The sequence below is a fragment of the Macrobrachium nipponense genome, chromosome 1 (assembly GCF_015104395.2).
Source record: "Macrobrachium nipponense isolate FS-2020 chromosome 1, ASM1510439v2, whole genome shotgun sequence".
NCBI classification, from domain to species: domain Eukaryota; kingdom Metazoa; phylum Arthropoda; class Malacostraca; order Decapoda; family Palaemonidae; genus Macrobrachium; species Macrobrachium nipponense.
This window is the reverse complement of record NC_087200.1, coordinates 77,274,643-77,299,642: the sequence shown is the minus strand read 5'-3', so window position 1 is coordinate 77,299,642 and position 25,000 is coordinate 77,274,643. Positions and strand designations below refer to the sequence as shown.

Genomic DNA, 25,000 nt, shown 5'->3' with positions numbered 1-25,000 from the left:
CAAGTTGAATATTTCCATTGCAATAGCAAAGTACAATATGCAACGCTACAATGTTTATTGAGATTTTTTCTTTCATTGGTGGTATTGAACTCCTTTATGGATATTTGCAACATAGACTGAGGTCATCATTCACTTGAAGTTGCTTTAAGTGAAGGTGTCTCTTGATTAAAGTTTAGATGCGTAGACAATTGCGGAATTATTGCTTTTTTTTCATTCTTAAATTTCATCAGAAAGTCCTATTCAAGATGTATCCATATTGTATCGTTATTCCCTGGTTAGTGCCTACTGCTCTCTTTGCCGAGAATCTTGATGCCACACAGCCTATCACTGTAGAACTGTGAAACAGTTTTTCCAGTCTCCTGAGGCTGTAACTATACTTTTAAGGTGTAATTGTGGATCATTCTAAAGCTTTAGTTCCTTTATTGGTAGTGAAAAGTCCAAACATTGTGAACGAGAGGAGCGGGAGTTGGTCTTTCTTTTTTATTCTATAATGCCAAGGTTAAGTATGACCAAGAATTATTTTAGAAGATGCTATTAAAGGAAAGTACTTATCCTCCGGGCATCATCATCAGTAATAACATCTATCTTGAGCCGTTTTTATGGATTTTTTTTTTTACCATCCCCGTCAGCGTGTTTATTTTCTTGCTATTGCTATTGATTCTGATCCATTAAAATACTGGAAAAATCCCCAGATGAACTAATGATGCTGCATACTCTTCCCAGTAGTGGTACAGTAGACGCTCCAGTAATGAACCTGTCTCAATTGGTTGACTGAGGTTTATTTTTTCAAGTTATATAATGCCTCTATCAGTCACTTATTACACTGTGCTCATAAATCTGGACAAATTGTGACCGTTGGCTAGGACAACACCACGAAATATACGTCGCATTGAATTTGTAAATTCATCTATTGTTATAGATACTGTACACTTTCTGACACATACACACGCACACACACACACACGGAAGAGTTAAGAAGTATTACATTTCCATTTGAAATGCTCAAGTTGAAGATGCTGTTTTTGAACAAGTTAACTACAATTGAACATCATCACTTTATTTTTCACCATTAAGCTGCTTCTCCTAACGGGATGTCCGCAGAGAAAAACAACATAAGAAGCTTCTGCCACGCACAAATTGACTCTTGAATCATCGATGAGCCCCATGAGCAAAAAACTTCCACAAAGTTAATCACTTCTTATATACACCCTCAAAGAAGGCTTATCAGCGTTGTGGTTTCACATACACTTTCATCATGGGTATTGGGTTGTGGGTATTGGGTTGCAAACTTATACTCCTGACCATTTAGTAATTTTCACACCGGGAAGAGTACCAAGAACACAGTTGTTTCATTTCCCAGAATCCCATAGAAGTAGAAGAGTGATTGCCATTAATATAAGTGGAAAGACTCACCCGCCGTTTAAAGGTTCGTCCAAGGTGTTCACAACCCTCTCAGCTTCCCGAAGTAGCATTGCCTATTGAGCACGTCTCACTGTCACCAGAGTCCCAGTCAGTGACTGATTTCTTGACCATACATATGGGGAGATTTCTGCTTGTGATCTCCTTGGATTTAGCAGTTAGATGATGGGTTAAATTTTGATATATATATATATATATATATATATATATATATATATATATATAATAAAAGAAAAATTATATATATATATATATATAGAGAATATATATATAATGTTTTACACACAATTTTTCCAGAATCTAACCTGTCTTGCCTTCTACTCAAGAAGCAAGCACCTTATTGGAAAAAAAGTCAATTTATATTTTTAATACAGACTGAATCGTCTTGCTGAGAAAAAAAGGTGGAGATTGGAGGGTGTGTCGTCGCCAGGTGTTGGAGAAGAACCTGCGTTCTCTGCAGGGAGTTGGAACCTCATCCTATTCATGAAAGAAAACGGGAATAAGACGATATATATCATCTGTGATATTGCACTGCCACCTCTGTGTATGACTGTTTTGTTCAGGTTTTTTGCAAGCTCTGAAATAGGTAAGCGAGTTGATAATGACGTTGATCATTGGTACTGTTTGGGAGCAGTTATGGAAGTAACATCCCGCGAAGGTAACCTGACTGTCGTTTTGGGCAGAAGTGGAAGGGACGAAACAGATACTCGCCTACTTGAAGTAAGAAAATGAAAATGAGTATTGGATGAAAACTCCTTACTACTGCGACTACTACTTTCGAGTATTACTTGGGGCGAAACTTCCCATGGCTCCCCGCTCCCACGCTTGGCCTGGGATTGACCCTTGGGGGGAGTTCAAGGCGAGAGCCCCGGGGTTGAGATTCATTGCAGAGTTTCAATGAACAGCCTCTCTCTGCCCTTTCTCCTCCTCCTCCTCCTCCTCCTCCTCCTCCTCGACTTTTCTCTGTCTCACTCTCTAAGTGGTTAACCGAGCTTATAGAGGAAGCATCTTTTTCTTCTTTTTTTTTTTTCTTGGATGATACCAATTACGAGGTCGGGTAATTTCGCGAGACGAATCCTCACTAAATATGGGCATCGTTCAGGATTCATGTCTTTGTTGTACCCCGGACATCTCACCGTGATGTCTCTCTCTCTCTCTCTCTCTCTCTCTCTCTCTCGTGTTGATCATCTTACGTAATAAATTGTAAACGGTGTTTTTTGTAAAGGATTATATATATACGTATATATATATATATGTATATATATATATATTATATATATATAATAATATTATATATATATATATATATATATATATATATATATATATATATCTATATATATATATATGTATGTATGTATGTATGTATGTATGTATATATTAATCACAATGACAGTTGATGCATGGACAGATAAAAAAAAACAACTGTCCGACTTTGTCATTATATCTAAGAAATGTTTTAGAGGACTGATATATATAGAAATTAACTATATATAGAAGCTGAAGTGTCAGTGCAAACGTTGGCATTGTCCCTCGACCATATTTTCTACCGCTCTGTTCCAGTTCTATAGAAGATGTAGATATAAAGAATTAACTGGTCAGAGTATTCATTCTTCTTGATAACTAAAAAAATAAATATGCCAGAGGGTCAGTACAACAGCGTTTTTTACTGTCTCCTTATTGGCAAAAGTAGATATTATAACCCTGCCTCAGTCAGGATTTACACCAAGTGTTTAATTATATACATACATACATACATATACACACACACACACACACACACACACACACACACACACACACACACACACACACACACACACATATATATATATATATAATATATAGTTATATATATTTGTGTATAGCTTTTGGGTTTGAATCTTAACATAGGCATTAGGGGTTTTTCATGTGTTGCCTAAATGAGGACAGAGAACTCAAGAGGTCAGGTGGGTTATGACAAATATAAATACATATGTGTGTGTGTGTGTTATACCTTGCGTCGTTAACAATAGAGACTCAAATCTAATCCCACGGCGAGAAACCACTTGGCCTCTTTTCCAGGAAAATCCATCAAGGCTTTGTTTATTTGAACAGCGAATTATTTACTGTTTTGGGGGATGGTTGTGGGTGGTGGCCCTGTGATGGATTGCAGCCAGGTAGGGAAAGGTACCTGGCTCCCAACTTCATTCCTATGAGGCTTTCTGAGAACTGGAATGCTTAGTACTCTTTGTTGAACGCCTTTTAAATCAAACGACAAATAGATGAAATTTATATATATATATATATATATATATATATATATATATATATATATATATACTATATATATATATATAATAATCTACTGGTTACATTTTGCCAGATACGTATGCAGTTGTAATGGTCACAGTGCCATCTTAACGTCATCGAATTCTTCACACTTTTTGGATTCGCTTGTCTCTACACCTGAGATCCAAATGCAAATAATGTGAAGTATATATACATGAATACACACACACATATATAATATATATATATATATATATATATATATATAATATATATGTGTGTGTGTGTGTGTGTGTGTGTGTGTGTATATTTATAGATCTTTATGTATATATATTATATATATAATCTATCTATATATATATATATATATATTATACATATATATATATTTATATATATACATTATACATATATATATACTAAGGGATACATATATATATTACTAAGGGATACTGATCCATTTATGAAATTATGGTGTTTATCAATATTTTCGCTATATTGGTTATGGTTGGTGACTGTGAGTAAGAATACTTTGTTTGCTTATTTCTGTCATCAAAACGTTCATTATCGAGAAAAGAGCTGAATTTGTGAATGTCTTTATTGTTACACTTTTTTTTTCGTGTATGATGGACAGTTAGCTTGAGGACTTCAAATTTTCTACCTCAATATACGTGAACTATTTGTCAAAATGTATTCGAAAGAGGAAATTTGAATAAATGAGATGTGTGATGATATTCAGAAAATGTAAGATGTATTTGTAATGTCATAATCATTTGACTGATTGTATATGTTGGTCGCTGGTATAGTGGTTAGTGTGTTGGCATGGCACTCAGATATCATGAGTTCGTGCCTCCCCCAGGGCTTTGAAAAAATTGCTGGCTCTGCGTCATGAAGTTCCGCCTCCCCCTTGGTGGTGGAAAAATTGTTGGCTATGTGTCATGAGTTCGCGTCTCCCCGAGAGCGATCAAAAAATTACTGGCTCTATATCATGATCAGTTATTGCTGCAGTTTGGGGTCTGTGGTGGGAGGTTGAAACCAACATATTCTTTGGAAGATTGAATTTCAAGTCAATGGCCTCTTGGGCTTGTTCCTTATACATAGTTCTCATCGAAAAAAAAAAAGTTTGGTATAGCTCAAAATCACTCTGGTAGCAAACATGGTAATCCTTCAACCTACTGACTGAGCCTTGTGCCAAGGTGGGTAGGGTAACTACTAGCCTTCCGAGGTTTTTAGAGGACTTAATGTGTTGCAAACTTTATCATTTTGATGTATGATTTTACGGATATTTTTAAATGTAAGTTTTACAAGTATTAACAGAATATGCGTAGAGTGAGCGACTGTCTTTAACATATCAGTGCTATAGGACCTGATAGGTCCCAGCGTTTGGTGTTTGGCCTATGTTTTATATTCTATTCCATTCCATTCACACTTTATCCAAATCATTTACAACTAAAAACATATTTCCAGGGTCTGTAATCATAGTCGTTGAGACGTCAAGTTTAACAAATCAGTCATTTAATTAGCAGGTTAAAAGTTATTTTCATTTTTCTGTAAAAGAAAAATGTTGCGCCGGATTTGTCTGTCCATCCATCCTTCCACACTATTCTGTCCAACCACAGATCTAAAAAAAAAACCTATTGAGTTTAGAGGGTTGTAAATTGCTATTTTGATCATCCACCCTCCAGTCATGAAGCATACCAAATTGCAACTCTCTAGCCTCAGCAGTTTTTATCATATTTAAGGTTAAAGTTATCCATGGCTAATGCATCTGGCAGCGCTTCCCGAAGTCAAGCGACTCACCCTAGCTCAACCACATCTGGTGAGTAACTAAAGAGCTGCCGGTCAGTGGGTGGTTTTATACAGAAAAATTGATTTCTTCGGCGAATTTTTACTTGTTAAAGTCAGTTTTAATATCTCCAGTGTTGATGATACGAGGTAATCACTACCTGGCTGGAGAAGGACAAGTGTTTAGTTAACATTTTCAGATGCGTTTTAAGGTAGGGAAGATAGAGTGAGGATGACTGTCGACCAGTTTACTGATGTTTGAATGTTTGTTCTATAGACCAAGCGTGAATAGAGGATTTTGATTTATTACTTGTGTATTGATTTACAAATTCAAAAGATTGTAGCGACGAGGTTGTTTTTTCGTTTTATGATTGGTGAAAATTCGTGAAATTGCAGTTTTAATATCCTCTGGTGTTAGATGATATACATCTCTCTTTCGGTCCCCTGCTTCAGTCAGGTGTACCACATACAATTTTACTGACCACAGTCCTTTGTCATGAATGTAAAGTTGGCATATTTTGTTGGAGTGTTCTACAGAATTCATCATTGGTCATTTGCCTTTGATACCACTGCTACTTTGTGAAGTATTTTAATGCAGGTTTAGCAAGTGACTACAGGGGAATTAACTAACAAAGCATGGGCTGAAAGTTTTAGAGAGAATACTGAATGAGGGATTAAGAGAGATTGTAGAGATCGGGAAACAGCAGTATGGATTCATACGAGGAAGAGGGACAGTGGGTGCCAACTACAGGAAAAGAGGCTAGAGGGAAACCAGGAGCTCTATTGTGCATTTATAGACCTAGAGAAAGCATACAACAAAATCCCAAGAGAAGTGATGTTTTGGTGTTTAAGGAAAAGGAAAATCCCAGAAAAAGTTGGTTAGGCTGGTCAAGATGATATATAAAAGAACGAGAACAAAAGTGGTAACTGCAGTTGGGAAAACAGAAAACTTTGAAGTTAGTGTTGGATTACACCAGGGGGTCAGCATTAAGCCCATTTGTGTTTGTGCTGGTCATGGATGTATTGAGTGAAGAGATCAGGAAATGAAGAGCTGTGGGAGTTGTACGCCAGTGATCTGGTGATTACTGTTGAAAATGTGGAGGACCTACAGAGAAAGGTTTGAGAATGGCAGGAGTCTTTAGAGAGGGGTGGCTTAAAGATGAATGTGAATAAAACAGAGGTATTGCTTAGCAGTAGGGAAGATAGAGAAAGAATAGTAATACAAGAAAGAAGAGGCTCTATTATAAAACAGACAAAAGTTTAAATACTTGAGGATCTACTTTAAGCCAAGAGGGAGGATGTGAGGCTGAAGCTGACAGTAGGATATAAGCTGCATGGGGGAAGTGGAGAGAGGTTGCTGGAGTGTTATGTGATAAGATGCCAATCAAACTAAAAATCAAGATATATAACAGTGATAAGACCAGTGTTAATGTATGGAGCAGAAACGTGGGCTCTAAGAAGAAAAGAGGAAGTAAAGCTTGAGAGAACAGAGATGAGAATGCTGAGGTGGATTATGGAAATATTGCTGCATGAGAGATTGGAAACTGATGAAATAAGAAGAAGGGCAGGCTTAGTAAAGATTACAGAGGTGATAAGAGTGTCCCGATTGAGGTGGTATGGGCATGTGTTGAGGATGGATGACGAGGAGGGAGTGAAGCGGGCTTGGGAGGAACCTGTTAGAGGAAGAAGATCGAGAGGGAGACTGAGAAGTAGATGACGAGATAAAGTGAAGGAAGATATGGAGAGAAGAGCTTTGGTGGAGAATGATGCCTTTGATAGAAGGCAGTGGCGAAGGCGCATCAGGCAACCGACCCCTTTATGTAGGCATAACGGTGGGAAAGAAGAAAAAGCAAGTAGCGTTATTGCAGCATGATGTTTTCGAACTGCTCTAGTTTTTTTTTTTTTTTTTTTTTTTTTTTTTTTTTTAAAGAAAATGTTGGCTTTAACAGTTATGTACGTTGTTAGTGTCTGGACATGTGATTGTGTGCTAAAATGTTATTCATTAATTAGAAACTTCAGTTCTGACATCTGCTCCAATAATAGGGTGAAGCAATATACTTTAACCAACTTTTTCGGTTCTTGACTCCCCTTCAAGAGATGGAACGCTTCTCTATACCATATCAAGTCAAGTTCTAGTTATGTGAAGTTTTCATCTTTGAAAATGGTGGAATTTAAATGGATGCAATGTAAACTATTCAATTCTAACGAAATTTAGTACAGTTTTTTTTAAATGTCAGTTTTTGTTATAGTTTGTTTTCCGTCCTTGAATGAGCAAATATACTTTCATTCTTACGTGTGACGAATGTCTGTCTTTGTTTAGAGTATATAGTACTTTGTGTACAATATTTTTGAGAGAGCTTTAAATTTGGTTTTGCTGGCTTGAAAAGTTGGTAAATTGACTGACGGTTAGATGTTATAGACATAATTTTTACTTTATACACACACACGCACACGAACACACACACACAAACATATATATATATATATATATATATATATATATGTATGTATGTATGTGTATATATATATATATATATATATATATATATATATATATATATATATGTATAGTATATATATGTATGTATATATATGTATATATATGTATATATGTATATATATTTATTGTATATATATATATGGTATGTGTGTGTGTGTGTGTGTATATAATATAATATATATATATAATATATAATAATATATATGTATGTATATATACGTAAATCTGTGTGTGTGTGTGTGTGTATTGCATACCAATGTGTAAAAATTTACTGAGATAACGGACAAGGAATCGTATGTTAGAACCCCGTACAGATTGCCGCTGCGTATTCGGAAGCCTTCTAATTACTAGAAAGAAGATGGATTTTCCACGATCGATTTACTGGAAAAAAAGAAGTCGCATGTTTTCCCCTCCTGAGGAAGCGACAGCGAGCAATCACTGATAACCGTTAACTAACCAGCAATTGCGGTAACAAGCCATTTTCCCCTGAAGCCGAATTAATTCTCTTCGGAAATGGACCGTTTTGTGACAAACCTTTAATGATGCCCCAAGGTGACTTGGGGATCAAGGAGGAGGTTGAAGGCGAGGAGGAATACCTACTATCTGTTTTGTGCACCCCGGGCTTTGCCTTCTTGCCACTTGGGTCAACTGCTGATTTCAGATCATCAATCGTGAGATTTCTTCGTTTTTGCTCTTTGTCATTTCCTCTTCGCCGTTTCCTTTTCTTCGTTTTTCTTGTTCTCGGGCCAATCCGAAGAGTTTCTTTCGCTTCTTGGTTTCTTGTTACCAGACGGGTAGCTACTAGGCCCTGCCCAGATGATGTTTTGCCTGTTTCTTTGTCATTCGACTGCGGCTTTGTTCTGTACTTTCGCCCAGACCAGGGATCAGGACCAAATGATCAGAATGGCAACTCCTACTGTTCAGTAGGTTTCTTAGTACTGATGCACTCTCAGGCAGTTAGCAGGTTTTAGAGAAATTATTTTTCCAGGGAAGTATGATAATACACAGAATATAAAAAGTATGCTTCTGTTTCAGGCTTCACAGCGAATGACGTTTGGGGATTAGATATCTTCGTAATGAGAGATGTTAGACTTAAAAGATCATGATTTTACAACTTTACTGTAGTAGATTCACATCAACCGTGCATTTGATGTCTAGGCCCGTCTCTTACGACGCTCATCATTGGTTGTTGATAAGCCAGTCACAGGGCTGGAAACTCTCAGTCTCTCGAGAGGGTTCACATGGGGAGGATGTGTATTCTACTTCTCCTGAGGGATACGTCTTTCAGGAGAAGTGGAACACATCTTGCCCATGTGAACTCTCTCGAGAGACTGAGAGTTTCCAGCCCTGTGATTAGCTTATCAACAGCCGATGAGGAGCGTCGTAAGGGACTGGCCTAGACGTCAAATGCACGGTAGATGTGAATCTACTATAGGCATTCCTCTATCTTCATTGCGAACCAAATCGCTCTCGTAGGAATATGGGGATATTTATGTGTTTGTGTGTATGCATTCGCGAGCTTGCGAACAGCAGTGTTCAAGGTTCGTGCTTCAGTCCCAGATGATCCCAACGAGTCGACTCATCTGTTAAAGGGTACCCCGTATCATTTGGGGTTAGGAAAAGGAAATGAGGCCAGCATCATCATAATAATAATGTGTGTGTGTATATATATATATATATATATATATATATATATAATATATATATATATAATTATAATCTATATCTTATATATATATATGTTTATATATATATATTGTATATACATATAAATGTATTTGTATACATTATTGGTATGTATGTATGATTGTGTGGAGCGTTACATTCTCGTGAATCCTCTCTCCTTCCTTTAACGCAGTTAATTTTCAAAGCCAAGACACTGGGAAAGAAGAAAGCTGCACAAAGGATATATAAAAGGCGTACTACCGTAGTTGTGGTTTTGTAATGGTCGCTTAGACTGTGTCTAGTTCTCGTAAAGGATGTCTTTACCTACCTCCAAACGTAGTCATTATCACCGAGCAGAGGAAACCGCCTGCCAAGTGTCTGAAGGAAGTGTTGGAAAGTATTTGCTTATCAGATAAACTGTAACAGGGTTGAGCGTCATTGCTTTGTAAAAATGGTTAAGAATAAAAAATGAAAATTAAACATTTAGTATTTGGTGCAAGACAAATTTTTTTCCCAAACCTCTCCCCCACCCAAACATTAAGTACTCTCTCTCTCTCTCTCTCTCTCTCTCTCTCTCTCTCTCTCTCTCTCTCTCTCTCTCTCTCTCTCTCAGCCTGGATGGCATATGTATAAGATTTACCAGCACAGATCTTTTAGACACCAACATGAATTCAACCAGTAATTAGCCTTTTATTTCAAAGAGTTCATTTTGAGTTTTGTTCTAAGGGTCAGTTGTGATGTTAGATACAGTTCCCGTTCCACAGCATCCCTTACGAACGAGAATTTTGGAATGGGGGACATGATCCTAGTCGTAAATGCAGGGTGTCTCACCACCCACCTATGCCACTGTAACCTGTGGTTATGGATGGAGATAATAGAAGTGCGTGTTTGTGTGTCCGTAGGAAATCAGCGTAGTAGGTTTTTATTGTTGAATTTCAGTGCATGGATTATTTTGTTGTATTCTGAAATGAGAATTTGCCCAAATAAAGAGACTTCGATAAACATGGAGAAATGAGTCTGGTTTTTTCGTTTGCAGTGCCATAACTTTTTCTTATTAGGACCACATGATTGTACATTTAATTGATATAGTTTGTATCAGGTGTTTTCTTAGTTTAACTTTTTCCACTTGGCATTACTTTGTCTCTCTGACAAGATTTATGCCAAGTTTGATTGTGAATGTAAAACAGTTAACAAAAGACATAATGAGGGGAAGAACAGTCTGGGTTTAGGTCACGGGTGTGTTGATAAACTGTGTTACGGAATGGTTGGTTGTCTGAAATGTTTGAAAGTAAGAAAAAAAAACTACTCAATGTATATCAACCTAAGGAAAACGTAAAATAACATTTAGATACGACATTGGGAATGTTGACTACGTGTGGTATTGAATTGCTCCCAAGGATTACACTATATTTGAAATATTTGAAGTAAGTGAACAATGTGTAAGAATATGTAGAGAGGAGAGTGGCTTGTTTTTGTGTGAAGGTTGATTTCAGACAAGGGTGCCTTATTTGTGGGGTTCTAACTATTAGAAATTTTTATTGCTTTGGTGTTGACAAAAATCCGGTGAGCAATGGGAAATAAGGCTGCAAGTTTGGGAGACATGCGGAGGCATTGTAAGTGGAATGTAAACGGTTGGAGTTTGGGTGTGATAACATTCGTTGGTGATACCGTAGTGAAATTGCAAATGAAAGTGACTGAGCATCTGAGTACTGGCGAGAGTAAGATCATGAGAGCTCATAGAAACCAGGTATTATAGGTGTCGAAGAATGAAAGTGGTTAAGTGTGGGATATCTAGAAGTGTTAGGCACATAAATTAATGGGGTGAGTGAACAGCTGAATTACAGAATAGGTGATGCAAAGCGGTTTGTGCGAGCTCCGCGAACTCTTACGGAGAATGAGCCGATGGAACCTATTAAAAATCAAAAGTTGAGATTTGTAAACCGACGGTGGCACTATTTATGAAAAAACGTGGAAAGAGGTGTAACCATTTTTGAAATTAGTTTCCTGCAATATCTGTAGGGGGAAGAAGTGATAAAAGTGATTTTATATACATACACACACACACACACACACACACACATATATATATATATATATATATGTGTGTGTGTGTGTGTGTGTATGTATGTATGTGTGTGAGTGTATTTTTACTATTCAGTTATACATATACATATAAATGTATATATTTATATATATGCTTATAATATGTAAGTATATATATGCATGTGATATATATATGTTGTATATGTTTATTTATATATACTATGTACGTATATACATAAGTACACACACACACACACACACACACACACACACACACACACACACACCATGCCTCAATTTGTTCATTAGAAGAAATGCGTGTTTTGAGGAAGCGGGTCTCAATCCTTTAACACCCCTACCCAATCTGTAATTTTTTTTAAATCCGAGTTTTTTTATTTATTTATTTTTATTATTATTATTATTATTTGTCCTCCTTTTTGGGTCCTGAACGGGAATCCGTTCCGTGACATTCCAGTGCCCTACGCTGGCTGGGAGTAACGAGCAAATCTACAAGTTGATTTAGGAACACATGTTATTTATGTGTTGCATGTACATGATGCATGTTCGTTTTGTCACGCTAGAAACACCTACAGAGAGAGAGAGAGAGAGAGAGAGAGAGAGAGAGAGAGAGAGGTGTCATTGCCTTATACGAAAAGCTATACTGGTAGCGTTAATAATTGGGCGTGGATTTACATCTCTGAGAGCTGTTATTATCTGATCATATTGGAAAAGTCAGTTCAGATTCTCTCTCTCTCTCTCTCTCTCTCTCTCTCTCTCTCTCTCTCTCTCTCTCTCTCTCTCTCTCTCTCTCCATTTACATGTAACCACGGAAATATTATTGGTGGTGAGTCTGTTATGCATTCTTTCCTTGTAGCATTATTAGTATGAGTAGCTATTAAAAATGTAAACATTCTAGATGTACATATTATTGCATGATCTATAATACTGACTACTGACGAGGTTTGTAAATCGAAAGGGTGCAGGGGTGTGTGCGTGTGTGTGTATATATGTGTATATATATATATATATACACATACACATACATACATACATACATACATACATACATACATACATACATACATACATACATATATGTATATATTATATATTATATAAAATTTTGTTGTCCTAACGACAAAATTGTGAAACTGTTTTTTTTTAAGAGCGATTTTTTAAAACATACTGCAGTCTCCATAATGGGACGTAATATATAACAGCGTTTTAATTTATCGCCACGTCATGGAATTCATATATAATGTATAATAATTTACGTTACATGAATACTAATGCTAATATCACTACTTCTACTGCTACTAGTTAATATGCAACTAATATTCAGCTCCTGCGAAGGGATGACTCGAGAGAAAAAGAGAAGAATACTTATTAACACTTCATTACTGTTAATTGCTGAATCATTCATTAGCCACCTGTGCTGAAAAATTTTACGCAAGCTGTTTCACATACCTGTTGTTGTTATCATTATTATTATTATTATTATTATTATTATTATTATTATTATTATTATTATTTTACTTTAATTCCTTAACCCTTAGTCATCGATTATTACTGTTATTTATTCCGGCCTCTCTCTCTCTCTCTCTCTCTCTCTCTCTCTCTCTCTCTCTCTCTCTCTCTCTCTCTCTCTCTCTCTCTCTCTCTCTCGTAATGCCTCGTTTTCGTGATACCGGTATCACACATTTTCCTCTGCATGCGATTCACGTCACGGCACATGCGCAAAGCTACGCAGTTAGTACTCGACGCTAAACCACATTAACAATGTATAACAACCTAAGAGAGCTTAATAGTTTGACTTGGGCACATCACATTCCATTTGTTTAAAAGTGCTCTTATCATTAGTAATGGTAAGCAAACACTTTGTTGTCATTCTGTGGGGCCTCATTACTCGGTGTATTCCTGTATTGCGTTTTATACTTGGGTATCATTAATCTGGCGAAGTGGACAGCTGATCGATTTTATTGCTCTTTGCCTCGTGACCTAACAGTATATTTCTTGATTGTCTTACACATATGCTTATCGTCCGTTTGCGATAGGAACTCTTCAATATATTCTTGACTTTTTCGCTTTATAAACCGATGTTGATTGGCTTGAGTGAAAATAACCTCTAGCTTGATTATTATTATTATTATTATTATTATTATTATTATTATTATTATTATTATTATTATTATTATTATAGGTCAGTTTTCCACCTCTGGGGATCTACGTTGTAAAGCCCGCAGGCGTTCGGGTTTTCTTATTATTATTGTCATTGAACTAAGGAACCTCCGTAATGAGGCTATAATATTGACAATGAAAAGCCACAGTAGTGTTGAAAATATATTTTTATACAATGCTAAAAATTACTAAGAGAGACTTTCGGATATGAGTAGGACTGAAGAGGGATACGGAGCAGTATCCGAAAGTTTCTCCTAGTAATTTTTAGCATTGTAGAAAAAAAAATTTAAAACTACTGTGGCTTTTAATTGTCATTGTTTTTATTATTATTATTATTATTATTATTATTATTATTATTATTATTATTATTATTATTATTATTATTATTATTATTATTTAACAACAACAACCACCTAAGTTAGCAAGTCCTTTTGAGTCACATTTCTCAACAATAAATAGTTCAAGAACCTAACATGTTGCTCGGTGGGATGAGACGAAAGATAGCAAGTAATGCAGCTTGGACTGAAACGACTCGGCTAAAAACCATTAGTATCGTTATTAAAGTGTGCTTTGCGTGAGACACATTGCGGGTGTAACTCCTTTCGTTGGTCAAAAAGTATAGTTAATATTTAGAGGTGATTCCTGAACCGCGTGTTTATTTAGTACCAGTTTGTTTTCCTGAAGCTAACAGGTTGAAAGATGTACTGTTTGATTATTACAGTTAACACCAAGCCAAAAGAGAATGAATAAAGTCGGATTTTGCAAAAATGAAGACAATAATGGCATGCAATAAGCTATTGCATGCCATTCTTGCAGTAAACATTTCATGAGACAATATGTAAATTAAGTGTTTGTGTCTTATTTATTTATGTTTGTTTTCTGCGCTGCAAGGAAGGATATTTAAAAACATAAGCATAACTGAAGATTGTGGGGGAAACCTCCCCCCCCCCATGCCGCATCCTACATTGTCTATCAATATATGCATATCTATATATATATATATATATATATATATATATATATATATATATATATATATATATATATATATATATAATATATAATATATATACTATACTATTTCCCTTCCAAATGGTATATCTCCAATTTCTACGGGACAGGTATTTTCATGGAGTTGTTTGATTTTAAGGTTTCCCATGTAAATAAAATCAGTGTTGCATGTCGGTTGTATTTTGATTGCTAGAGAATGATATGAGGTGATGTGCTGAAAGTCTCTCTCTCTCTCTCTCTCTCTCTCTCTCTCTCTCTCTCTCTCTCTCTCTTCTCTCTCTCTCTCAAATCACGTGTAGATGCAAGTGATTCATGGAACCTAGGTGAAGCCAAAAATGACATGATAAGGATCTTCTGAGTACATGGAATTATGATTATTCAGCAAGTTTCCTCTTAAACGAAAACAAAAATGTGCAAAATCTTTGTCATTTAAGAAGAAAATCAAGACAAATCTATTCAAAACTCACACATGACGCTGGAGAAAGTTATAGAAGGAACCTGTAAACTGACAAATAAATTATTTTACGTTAGTGATTGGTTAATTAGCAAAACTCTCAGCTACGGCCCTGTAGTGGCCCGTATTATTTGTCCCTCTGCCGGTGCCAGACGCATGATCATGGCTAACTAACCTAAAATAAGATAAAAACTACTGAGGATAGAGGGCTGCTATTTGTTATTTTTGATGATTGGAGGATGGAATGATCAACATACCAATTTGCAGCCTTGTAGCCTCAGTAGTTTTTAAGATCTGAGGGCAGAAAGCAAAAGTGCCGACGGACAAACAAAGCCATCTTAATAGTTTTCTTTTTCAAGAAAACTGAAAAGAATTGGTATTGTCTGCGGGAGAAATAGGAAATACTTTTTCACCTCAAATATGTACGTATGGTAATGACTGTGCTGATCGAAGAGAACAGACTACTGTTACAGAGAAAGGATGAGAGTCTTACACTGGGAAGAGTGGTGGCCAGTGCAGTGCTTCAGAAGAAGGGATCGCTGCTCCTCAGCAAGGGAAAGCGCAGCAGAGTGACTGGATGGCAAAATGCCGTCGGCACTTTCGTATGTCCACTTCTATTCATTATGCCAGCATAAACAGCTTTCATATATATTATACAGTGACAGAGCATATCGTCGGTGGCAGTATTTCCAAGCATTTTATTTACAGCTTCTTATCCAAGCGTATCATCATCTTTGCTCTAACGACTCATCATCTTCATCATCATATCTCTTGGTTTGGTTGCGGTCGCCATGTTTTCTCCTGGAGGAATTTATCATCCTCGTTCCGGCCGCTGATATCGATGTTCCTTTAGCTGCTTAATTTTGCTATTTTTGTATGCACTCGTTTTCTGTTTGCTGTTTATTTAAAGTGTTACGTCAGTGGTTGAAAGTAGGAAAGTAACGTTAGCAGATTGCGTGTTGTTTTGATTATTTGTTTGATGGCGTTGTTTTGAATGCTTGCGTGATTTTGTTTTTTTTTTTTTAATATTAAAACTTTGATGTGAGAGATTGGTATTCACCGGTCACTGATCCCTTGTGTAATTGCTTTTCTAAGTCATTATTTTTAGTTTAAAATTTACCTTACTATACGAAGATATTTTGACGCCATTTTGTTTATATGTTTATTGCACAAAATGTCTTACAGTGACCCACTTACTGATCTTTTCATGACTCAAATGGTGAATCATTTTAGTATTGATGTAGTTTATTATTCTGTGAGAAATTCGACTGTTTCTTGTTGGTATATAAAATCATTTCTTCAGTTCTATTGAACTAAAATTAAGAAATTAATTTTTAGAACAGTCGACTTGCTGAAGACTTAATGGTGTATTGAGACTTTTCCTTTCTGCAGAAAACTAAATTTTTCAGGTTCTCTCTCTCGTGGGTGTCAACACCAAGACATTTCTATTCTGGGTTCATTGAATTTATATGAAAGCCTCCCCCCTCCACCCCCTTTTTTTTTTTAAACTGGGTTTAATATGCCTTGAATTGGTCCATTCATAGCGTCTTTTGACCTGGAGTCATTCCTTTGAACTGGTACCGCGTTTAGTGAGGTTTGAGAGCAGTAATGGATTGTATAATATGAGAATGTTATGATGCAGCTCTCTCTTCATGTCGGTGGTGAACGATGTTTTCACTCTCTCTCAAAAAAAAAAAAAAAAAAAAAAAAAAAAAAGTGCATAGATTTACAATTTATTTCATTGCTTGCAAGTCATTCTTATGTAATATTTGCGTCATTGTTACCTTTTCTGTACATTGAACCGAACTGATATGCCGTCGAGATACATATATTGTCATATATCAAAGGTGAATGTGAAAGCAGAGTATTTCAAAGTGACTGGTCAAATTCTTGTGAAGATATGGAAAATGGTCACTCCAAGAGTGACGGGTTTTGGGTGAGGAATACCTCGTTGAGATCCTCCCTACTTTGTTTAAGAATGATATGTTTGCTTGCTCGGGGAGTAAGCCTACAAACTAATTTGTTGTTGTTGTTCTTGTTGTAGGAAAGGTCTGTGGATGAGCCCAAAAGGTCTGAAAAAGGTTTCATATTAAGTTAAAGACACATGAATTTTAGGATAGGACATTTCTTATTTATTTATCAGAATGAAAATGTCAAAAAGAAAAAATAATTATGTGCATGTTAAACTGTACAGAAAAATATTTTATAATAAAATATAGCGTATTTGTTTTAATTTTCTTTGGGGAAATAAGGATCCATTTGACAGTAGATTTTAGCACGTTTTAATTCACGTTAAATTAGGAATATAATGTTTACAACTTAAGCGTGAGGGGAAAATCTTGCACGCGTTCCAATTAAGCTGGAGGTTGGAATACGCTTTGTTAGGTTATTAGAGTATACACAATTGAAAGGAAATGCAGCAGTAGATTTTCATCATCCCTGGGATCTGATTTGGTTTTACTTGGTTTTAGACTGGGTGGGGGGTGGCTTTCCCCAAAAGAATATAGAGAGGGAGTGGTGGTATTCTACATATGGATTTGGTCAAATGTAGATCAACTGTGGCTTTGGACTTCCGTTACAGGAATAGATTGGGATTATGTCGCATCAGAATTACAGGACTGACCAATAATATCCCATAATATTGTTGCATTAGGTAGGTTATGCTAAGAGTTTTGTCAATTTTTTAGTTTACCGTAATAGAAAACTATTGTGCTGCTGTCTGTCCGTCCACCCTCAGATTAAAAAAAAAACTACTGAGGCTAGGGGGCTGCAAATTACTATTTTGATCATCCGTCCTTCAATCATCAAACATACTATATTGCAAACCTTCAGCTTCATTAGATTTTATTTTACTCAAGATTAAATTTAGCCATGGGTGGGTCATGCATCTGGCAGCGCTCTCTGGAGCCATGGAACGCACCCGCACTCTACAGCATCTGGTGTGCTACTGGCGAGCTGCCGGTCATAGACTCATAGTTGATAATTTTATACAGCATTATATGTGTACAGAAAACTCGACTGCGCCGAAGAAACTTCGTCTCATGTTTTTGCTTTTATGTTATTAATTCTTTATTTCCTGCAAAGAGATAATGTTATATATATATATCATATATATATATATATATATAGATATATATATTATATATATATATATATTATAATATATAATATATATATGTGTGTGTGTGTGTGTGTGGTGTGTGTGTGTGGTGTGTGTGTGTAATCTAATCTTTTGAAATATGTTTACGAAGTTAATAATAATAATAATAATAATAATAATAATAATAATAATAATAATAATAATAATAATAATAATAATCAAAAGATGTGAATTCAAATGATGAAGCACGGGAATCATATCCGATTTGTGAAAGTGAGGAAAATGGTAACCCGTGCATAGGATCACAGAGGAATCGATGGACATATGAGAAATCTAAATTGTTAGTAGATTTGGAACTGTTTTTCGTCTCTATAGGAGAATTCTTAATAGTTCTCTAGTCTGTCATTGTCTTGCTATAAATTACACGGGCTTTTGTTCAAGTCGTTTGTTTTAGTAAATCCTAAAATGGGTTTTTAGGGAGGTCACTGATTAAGTTTGTAAATTTGTAAAGTAAAAGACATCCATACTCAATATATGGTGCTAATTCATAAAAGAAAATTAAGTTAACATCTTCGCCGAAAATATAAATACATTGACGTTCTGTTGAGTAGCCCAATTTTTAGCGTCGTTGGATACGATACCCTTTTTGCCTTCAGGGATAAACTATATTGACTCATTACTTTGAAATTGCCTTTATTCCCCCTATATCGAGTAATACTTTAGGGACTTTTCATTCCCCGAAGATAGACATAAATTTACATAGTAGTTTCCAAGTCATGAAACATTTGCCGATGACGAAAGCTGCCAAAAGATATAGTATTGGGAAGCCAGGCTGCTATGAAAAGCTAAAGTTACTTTCGTGTGAATTCTAGATGGCTTTGAGTAGATATAATGAAATCTTTGGTAGTTACTCTGCTCATGTCCATGACCAGGGGCAACAGGTAGCAACGCAGGTACTCCAGTCAGTCAAGCAAAACGGTCAAAAGGAAGGGGAAAGGAATTTGTGTTCCCAGTTACCCATTAATATTAAAACTATAGTTCAGTGTTTAAGAATGAAAGTAGCATCGGCAGTTCTGATGTTCTTCTTTGATGTCTACCTCATGTTGCAACACACACACACACACACATATATATGTGTATGTATATATATATATATATATATATATTATATATATATATATATATATATATATATTCACTACCTTGTCATCAGCTCTCTCTCTCTCTCTCTCTCTCTCTCTCATATTGAGAGAACTGTTCAATACAGGATTTTCCCTGCACATTATTACGTTTGTCTTCCTTTGTAATGAAATTTATGATAGGAATATTCCTGTGTTGTAATCATATGTATTTTACACGGTCACCCTCCAGTTGAATACTGTGATGAATTCTGTTATTAAGTGATACTTCCATTTCAGTAATAATCACCAAACACTTATTATTGTGAAGTATTGTTGTGATAAAGTGGGAAGGCTAAAGTGGGGGTTGGCATTGTGAGAACGTGTTTTTGATGCTTTTAAGTTTGTATGAGTTGCAATTATGATAGATGTACTGTATAATATTATCTAATATTTTCGTCCCTATAGCCCCATTATTTTCTTGGTATTAATATCCTTCCGTGTGTATCGTAGCCATATTCCGTTGATTGAATACTCTGTTTAATTATTGTTTTATAAACGGGATCGTGGGCCTCTTAACAGTTTGAAAGGTAATATTGTGAGATTTGGTTTAGTTATGGCAACATTAAGTATCCACGTTTTCTTCAGTAGGAAGGTTTATTCGTTTTCTTTGTATTCTTGTAGGGCTTACTCAAATATTATGGACATTATTTCCTATGGATTATGTTCTAGTGATCGTTTTCCTTTCATTTTTTAATGATTTTTATGCAAAGCCATTAGGCATAAAATATTACAGGTTGCTTCTGTATGGAGGTACAATTATCTCAAACAAAATCCTATCACAATTTTTTAAAATAAGGTAACGAACCAATACCATAGAATAAAAACACCCACGAATGTTATTCACACACACACACACACACACACACACACACACACACACACACACACACACACACACACACACACCAACGGCCCTAAGAAATGAAAATAAAATCTACAAGCTAATATTTATTAAGCGTTAAAATTGGGCTGCGAGAAAAGTTAGCTTAATGCAGAAATCAATTCATTTGGCATGTCTAAGCATATTAAATGGTCCTAAGGTAGTAGTAGATAATTTATCGTTTATATTATTTGGAAAACGGCAAGTGCAGGTTACCAGTTTTACAAGTTTCTTTTACCTATTGTCAATTTAGTTTGTTTTAGCTTTTCGGATGTTATCCTCAAATACTTTAATATAAAGTATTTCATAAGCAATACCCGCTTCTGCTCGGACCTTATTTTGGCTTTTGGTCCCTTACCATCTGTACTTCTGACAATTATATGGTAATTAAACATACAAATCCTAGTGAATAGAGTAAATGGCGTTTTGTCGTTCATTGTGTAAATGAATGAAAGATTCATCACAGATGTCAAAATGTTCGTGTATGTTTTTAAATCATGCATGTTCATACTTGGGTTTGAAAGTAAGCGACAGGGAGCAACGTTGACAGTATTTTAGGTAAATATATACACAGATAAAGGTGGTCTTTGCATGTAACTGGACGAGAGTGACTTGACGTTGTCCATAAAACACTCGTAAACAAAGGCAGCATTACCGAGTCCATACGGAGGCTACACACAGACATACTTGTAAAGCTTTCCCGAATAAACGTAGCTGGATTGTATGTGTGAACTTTCTGATGAAAAACTGTCTCCTTTGGGTAAACTAACTCATGCAGGTATACTTGTTAAAGTAGACTGCCAGGCTGAGCAGTAGGTGTTACCGGCTTGTAAAGAAACTTCTCACGTAGCGTCTGACTGTAGGGATTACTTAAGGTTCTTTGCAGCGTCCCTTCGGCCCATAGCTGCAACCTCTTCCATTTCTTGTACTCTACCTCCTTTTATATTCTTTCTTTCCACCCTTTTCTAACAATTGTTTCATAATGCAACTGCGAGGTTTTCCAACTGTTACACCTTTGTAACCTTTTACTCTCAATTTCGGCCTAAATTGTATATATTCTGTTCATAAACAAACGTCCGGCAGTATTAATAGTCCCAAAACCATTATATTATTGCTTCAGGTAACATTGATATATGTTGATCATCGTGTTCTAATTGAGTAAAGCTTTGTATGCATACTCTTACTATATCAGATACTTAAATCATTTAATGCTGAATATGTGTTTTCTCAACTTACTGGTATAATTTTGTCTTTGCAAATTTCAAATGGAATACAATCATTATCCTAAATGTTTGTCAAAGTCTTGTAGTAGAATTGACAATGATGAAATGCTTTATAAAGTCAGATGTCCTAGTACGAGTATAGAAGATTTACTTGTTTTGGAATACAGAATATCCTTGTATCATTGGAACGTGAAAGCAAGGGAAGCGCGCGCCCGCGCACACACACACAAATATATATATATATATATATATATATATATATATATATATATATATATATATATATATATATGTATATATATACTATGTATGTAGTGTACTTTTTTCATCGGGCACCTTTTCCCCTTGGAGTTAATGTTAACATATGATATTGATCTCCCTGTTCTCGGCCACTCGTATGGTCCCTACCCCATGTCTTTTTTTTCTTTTTTTTTTCTCCTCTCTCCTTGCAGCGGCCCACCTTATTCAGCTAATCACTAGGCACATAATTCACTGTTTGAATAAGTATATGTATTTAAATTAAAATATGCACAATTATCTGGAAACTTGAAACTGGACCGAATCGTTTCTTTGGAGAGAGAGAGAGAGAGAGAGAGAGAGAGAGAGAGAGAGAGAGAGAGAGAGAGAGAGAGAGAGAGAGGAAATTTCCGTTTCTCCGATTTCCTTTTCAATCGTTTTCTCCCGGAGATTATTCAGCGTTGAACTTAAATGTTGAAACAAACATAATGTATATATATTTTTTGTATCGGGTATTCATTGCTCATCTAATCTATATATCATAATTTAATATGAGACACACACACACACACACACACACACACACACACACACATATATATATATATATATACACATATACATACACACGTGTGTGTGTGTGTATCATTTTTGTATTAATGAGGGTTCATTGCAGAATTTTTTCAGTCTGAAACTGTATTCTGTATTAATCTATTTAATATGACCTCATAAAAAAAGAACAAAAGTGCATTTGTACAAAGAAAGGTGTCCCCATTTCACAATCCGATATTGCTATTTTACCTGTTCCTGTGTAGAAATAATGTAAATATCAGACTATTTTGTCTATGACGTAGCGGGAAAAGAACGCTCTCCCATTCTTTTCAAAATCAAAGAAAAAATATCTTGCGTGCACTTTTGTATCATGGTACGCACTGTTCGAGATTCTCTTGACCCCAAGTAAACTAAACATGAATTACTAACTTGATTATTTGCAGGGGGAAATGGTGTCCTGCGAAGGAATAATAAAGTCTGAACTCACTATTATTAATTTCATATTATTTCTTTTATGATGATGATGTCTAAAAAGGAAATTTCTTTCCAGTGAGAACGGCTACTCTGAACGGGAGGATGGCGAACGGGGTGTGTGCTCCGAGGATGGCATTGGCATTGGGAGGTCGGTGGGTGGCGGCCCGCCAGCGCCTCCGTCAACCTCTTCGTCGGCGTCATCGGTGGAGAGTGACGTCGGGGCATCGCCTTCCCCTGACCACCAGGTAAGGAAAGAGAATCTAAGACAAACAAAAGTCCATCGGTATCTGGAAGTAGGGTGTGTATGTAGTACATAATCTCTGGGGTGTGCACATAGTCGGACCTTGGGGTAATGCTTTTGGAAGCTTTTTATTTCCGGCTTTTTTTATTGTTAAATTGAAATGTTTCGATCTTCTTCTGTGTTGTGGTATAAATTGTCTGGATTAAATATGGTGGATTCTTCAGTTAAAGGATAATTCTCTTCCCACGTAAAGCTTTCACGTATTTGTTCTGTTGCCAGATCTACGATAACATTGGTTGATGAAGGTGGTTCTGGTAAAGTGCTTCATAAAACATCTTTGGAGGTTCAAAGTTAAAATACGAATTTGTCCTTTTTAAGGATCATATTGTCACTGAGTTTCTTCTGTTTGTATCCTAGTTTTATGAAGCGTTGATTAATCTTTACTTATCAGAGGCTTTTGCAATATGAAAGTTTGTTTGTCAGTAATAAGGACTCGTGTATATTGTTAATGGTGTTAAAATCTACCTGTTGACTCGAGAATTGATGGCCTTACAAGGTCATTGTGTTTATTGATATATGTCATATGACATTTGGTAAAGACACTGCTCTGTCTAACCTAGTATTGTGAGTAAAGCGGCAACATAGGGCCCGGTTGAATTCATGGGGTATTTGATCCAAAATTTTTATTTTATCGTAGTTCCCCGGATGTTAAGCACTTGCTTAGTTGGGATCTTTAATCATAGTATTAAGTTAAATGTTAAACGGAATTTAGGACTTCAGGCAAAACGATGAAGGAATGTAAGTTGTTATTAACTGGTAAGTGAAAATTAGAGAATACGTTAAGTGATAAGTATAATTCTTCCCACATTTGTATCCTTGGGTGACATCTCTTGGTATCCAGTCGTGATATGCATCTTAAGGTCTCATCAGCATAGCTAATAACGCCAGGTAGACGGTAGCTTTCAGTGGCCATTGGTGTGTGTGTGTGTGTGTTTTATTTATAACAAAAGCGTAAATAACATTTTCGCCAAGGCAAATGAAGAAATCGAAAGTCTCCTTGTAAAGTTCATTGAAGAATCCGTCTTGCTCCAGGATTGAAGCAGCATGCATGGATAATCCTATTTCCGTCTTAAAACAGCAGTTAATCACTATCTTTGGTGAAGAGCCGTTGCATGCTGCGACATTGCAACATCTGGAGAGGTGCGCACCATAAACTAGACAGAGTTCAGCAGGATATAACGAACATTTGTCGAGAAATTCATACTCAAGCTAATGAATTTAATTCATGAGTCATTTTGCGACCTGTAGATGCAAAAGGAATTCGAAAGCTGCATAATTACAGTATGTCCCCCTAAACTGTTTTATAACGACGGGAGTCACGCAGTGGCGGATCCAGAAATCTTTCATTGGGGGCCACATAGGATTATCATATATATATATATATATATATATATATATATATATATATATATATATATATATATATATATATATAATAATTTATATATCTGTGTGTGTGTGTGTGTGTGTGTGTGTGTGTGTGTGTGTAGAATACTAATGAAAGGTACCCACTGCAGGGCAAGTTTTTATTAGAACCAGAAAGCCAATGTGCAGAGTAGTTTTCAATCGAAAAATCCCCACTGGTATAATTTCACATTATGTTAAGTAATTCATGATTAATCTATTAATGGCTTCATTGCAGAGACGCGCACACAATATATATATTATATACATATTTATTTATTTATTTATTTATTTATTTATTTATTTATTTATTTATTTATTT

At 35.8% G+C, this 25,000-nt stretch overlaps 1 protein-coding gene across 7 annotated transcripts in view; it reads left to right on the top strand.

Annotated features, from left to right (window-relative positions):
- The window catches only part of LOC135219392 (tyrosine-protein phosphatase non-receptor type 4-like), a 523,112-nt gene that overhangs the window by 378,164 nt on the left and 119,948 nt on the right, over positions 1 to 25,000 (top strand). For all 7 annotated transcript variants that reach the window (XM_064256132.1, XM_064256131.1, XM_064256135.1 and 4 more), the window contains one exon: positions 23,050 to 23,218. In XM_064256132.1, coding sequence (XP_064112202.1) covers positions 23,050 to 23,218 — 169 coding nt within the window. The remainder of the gene's footprint in view (positions 1 to 23,049; positions 23,219 to 25,000) is intronic.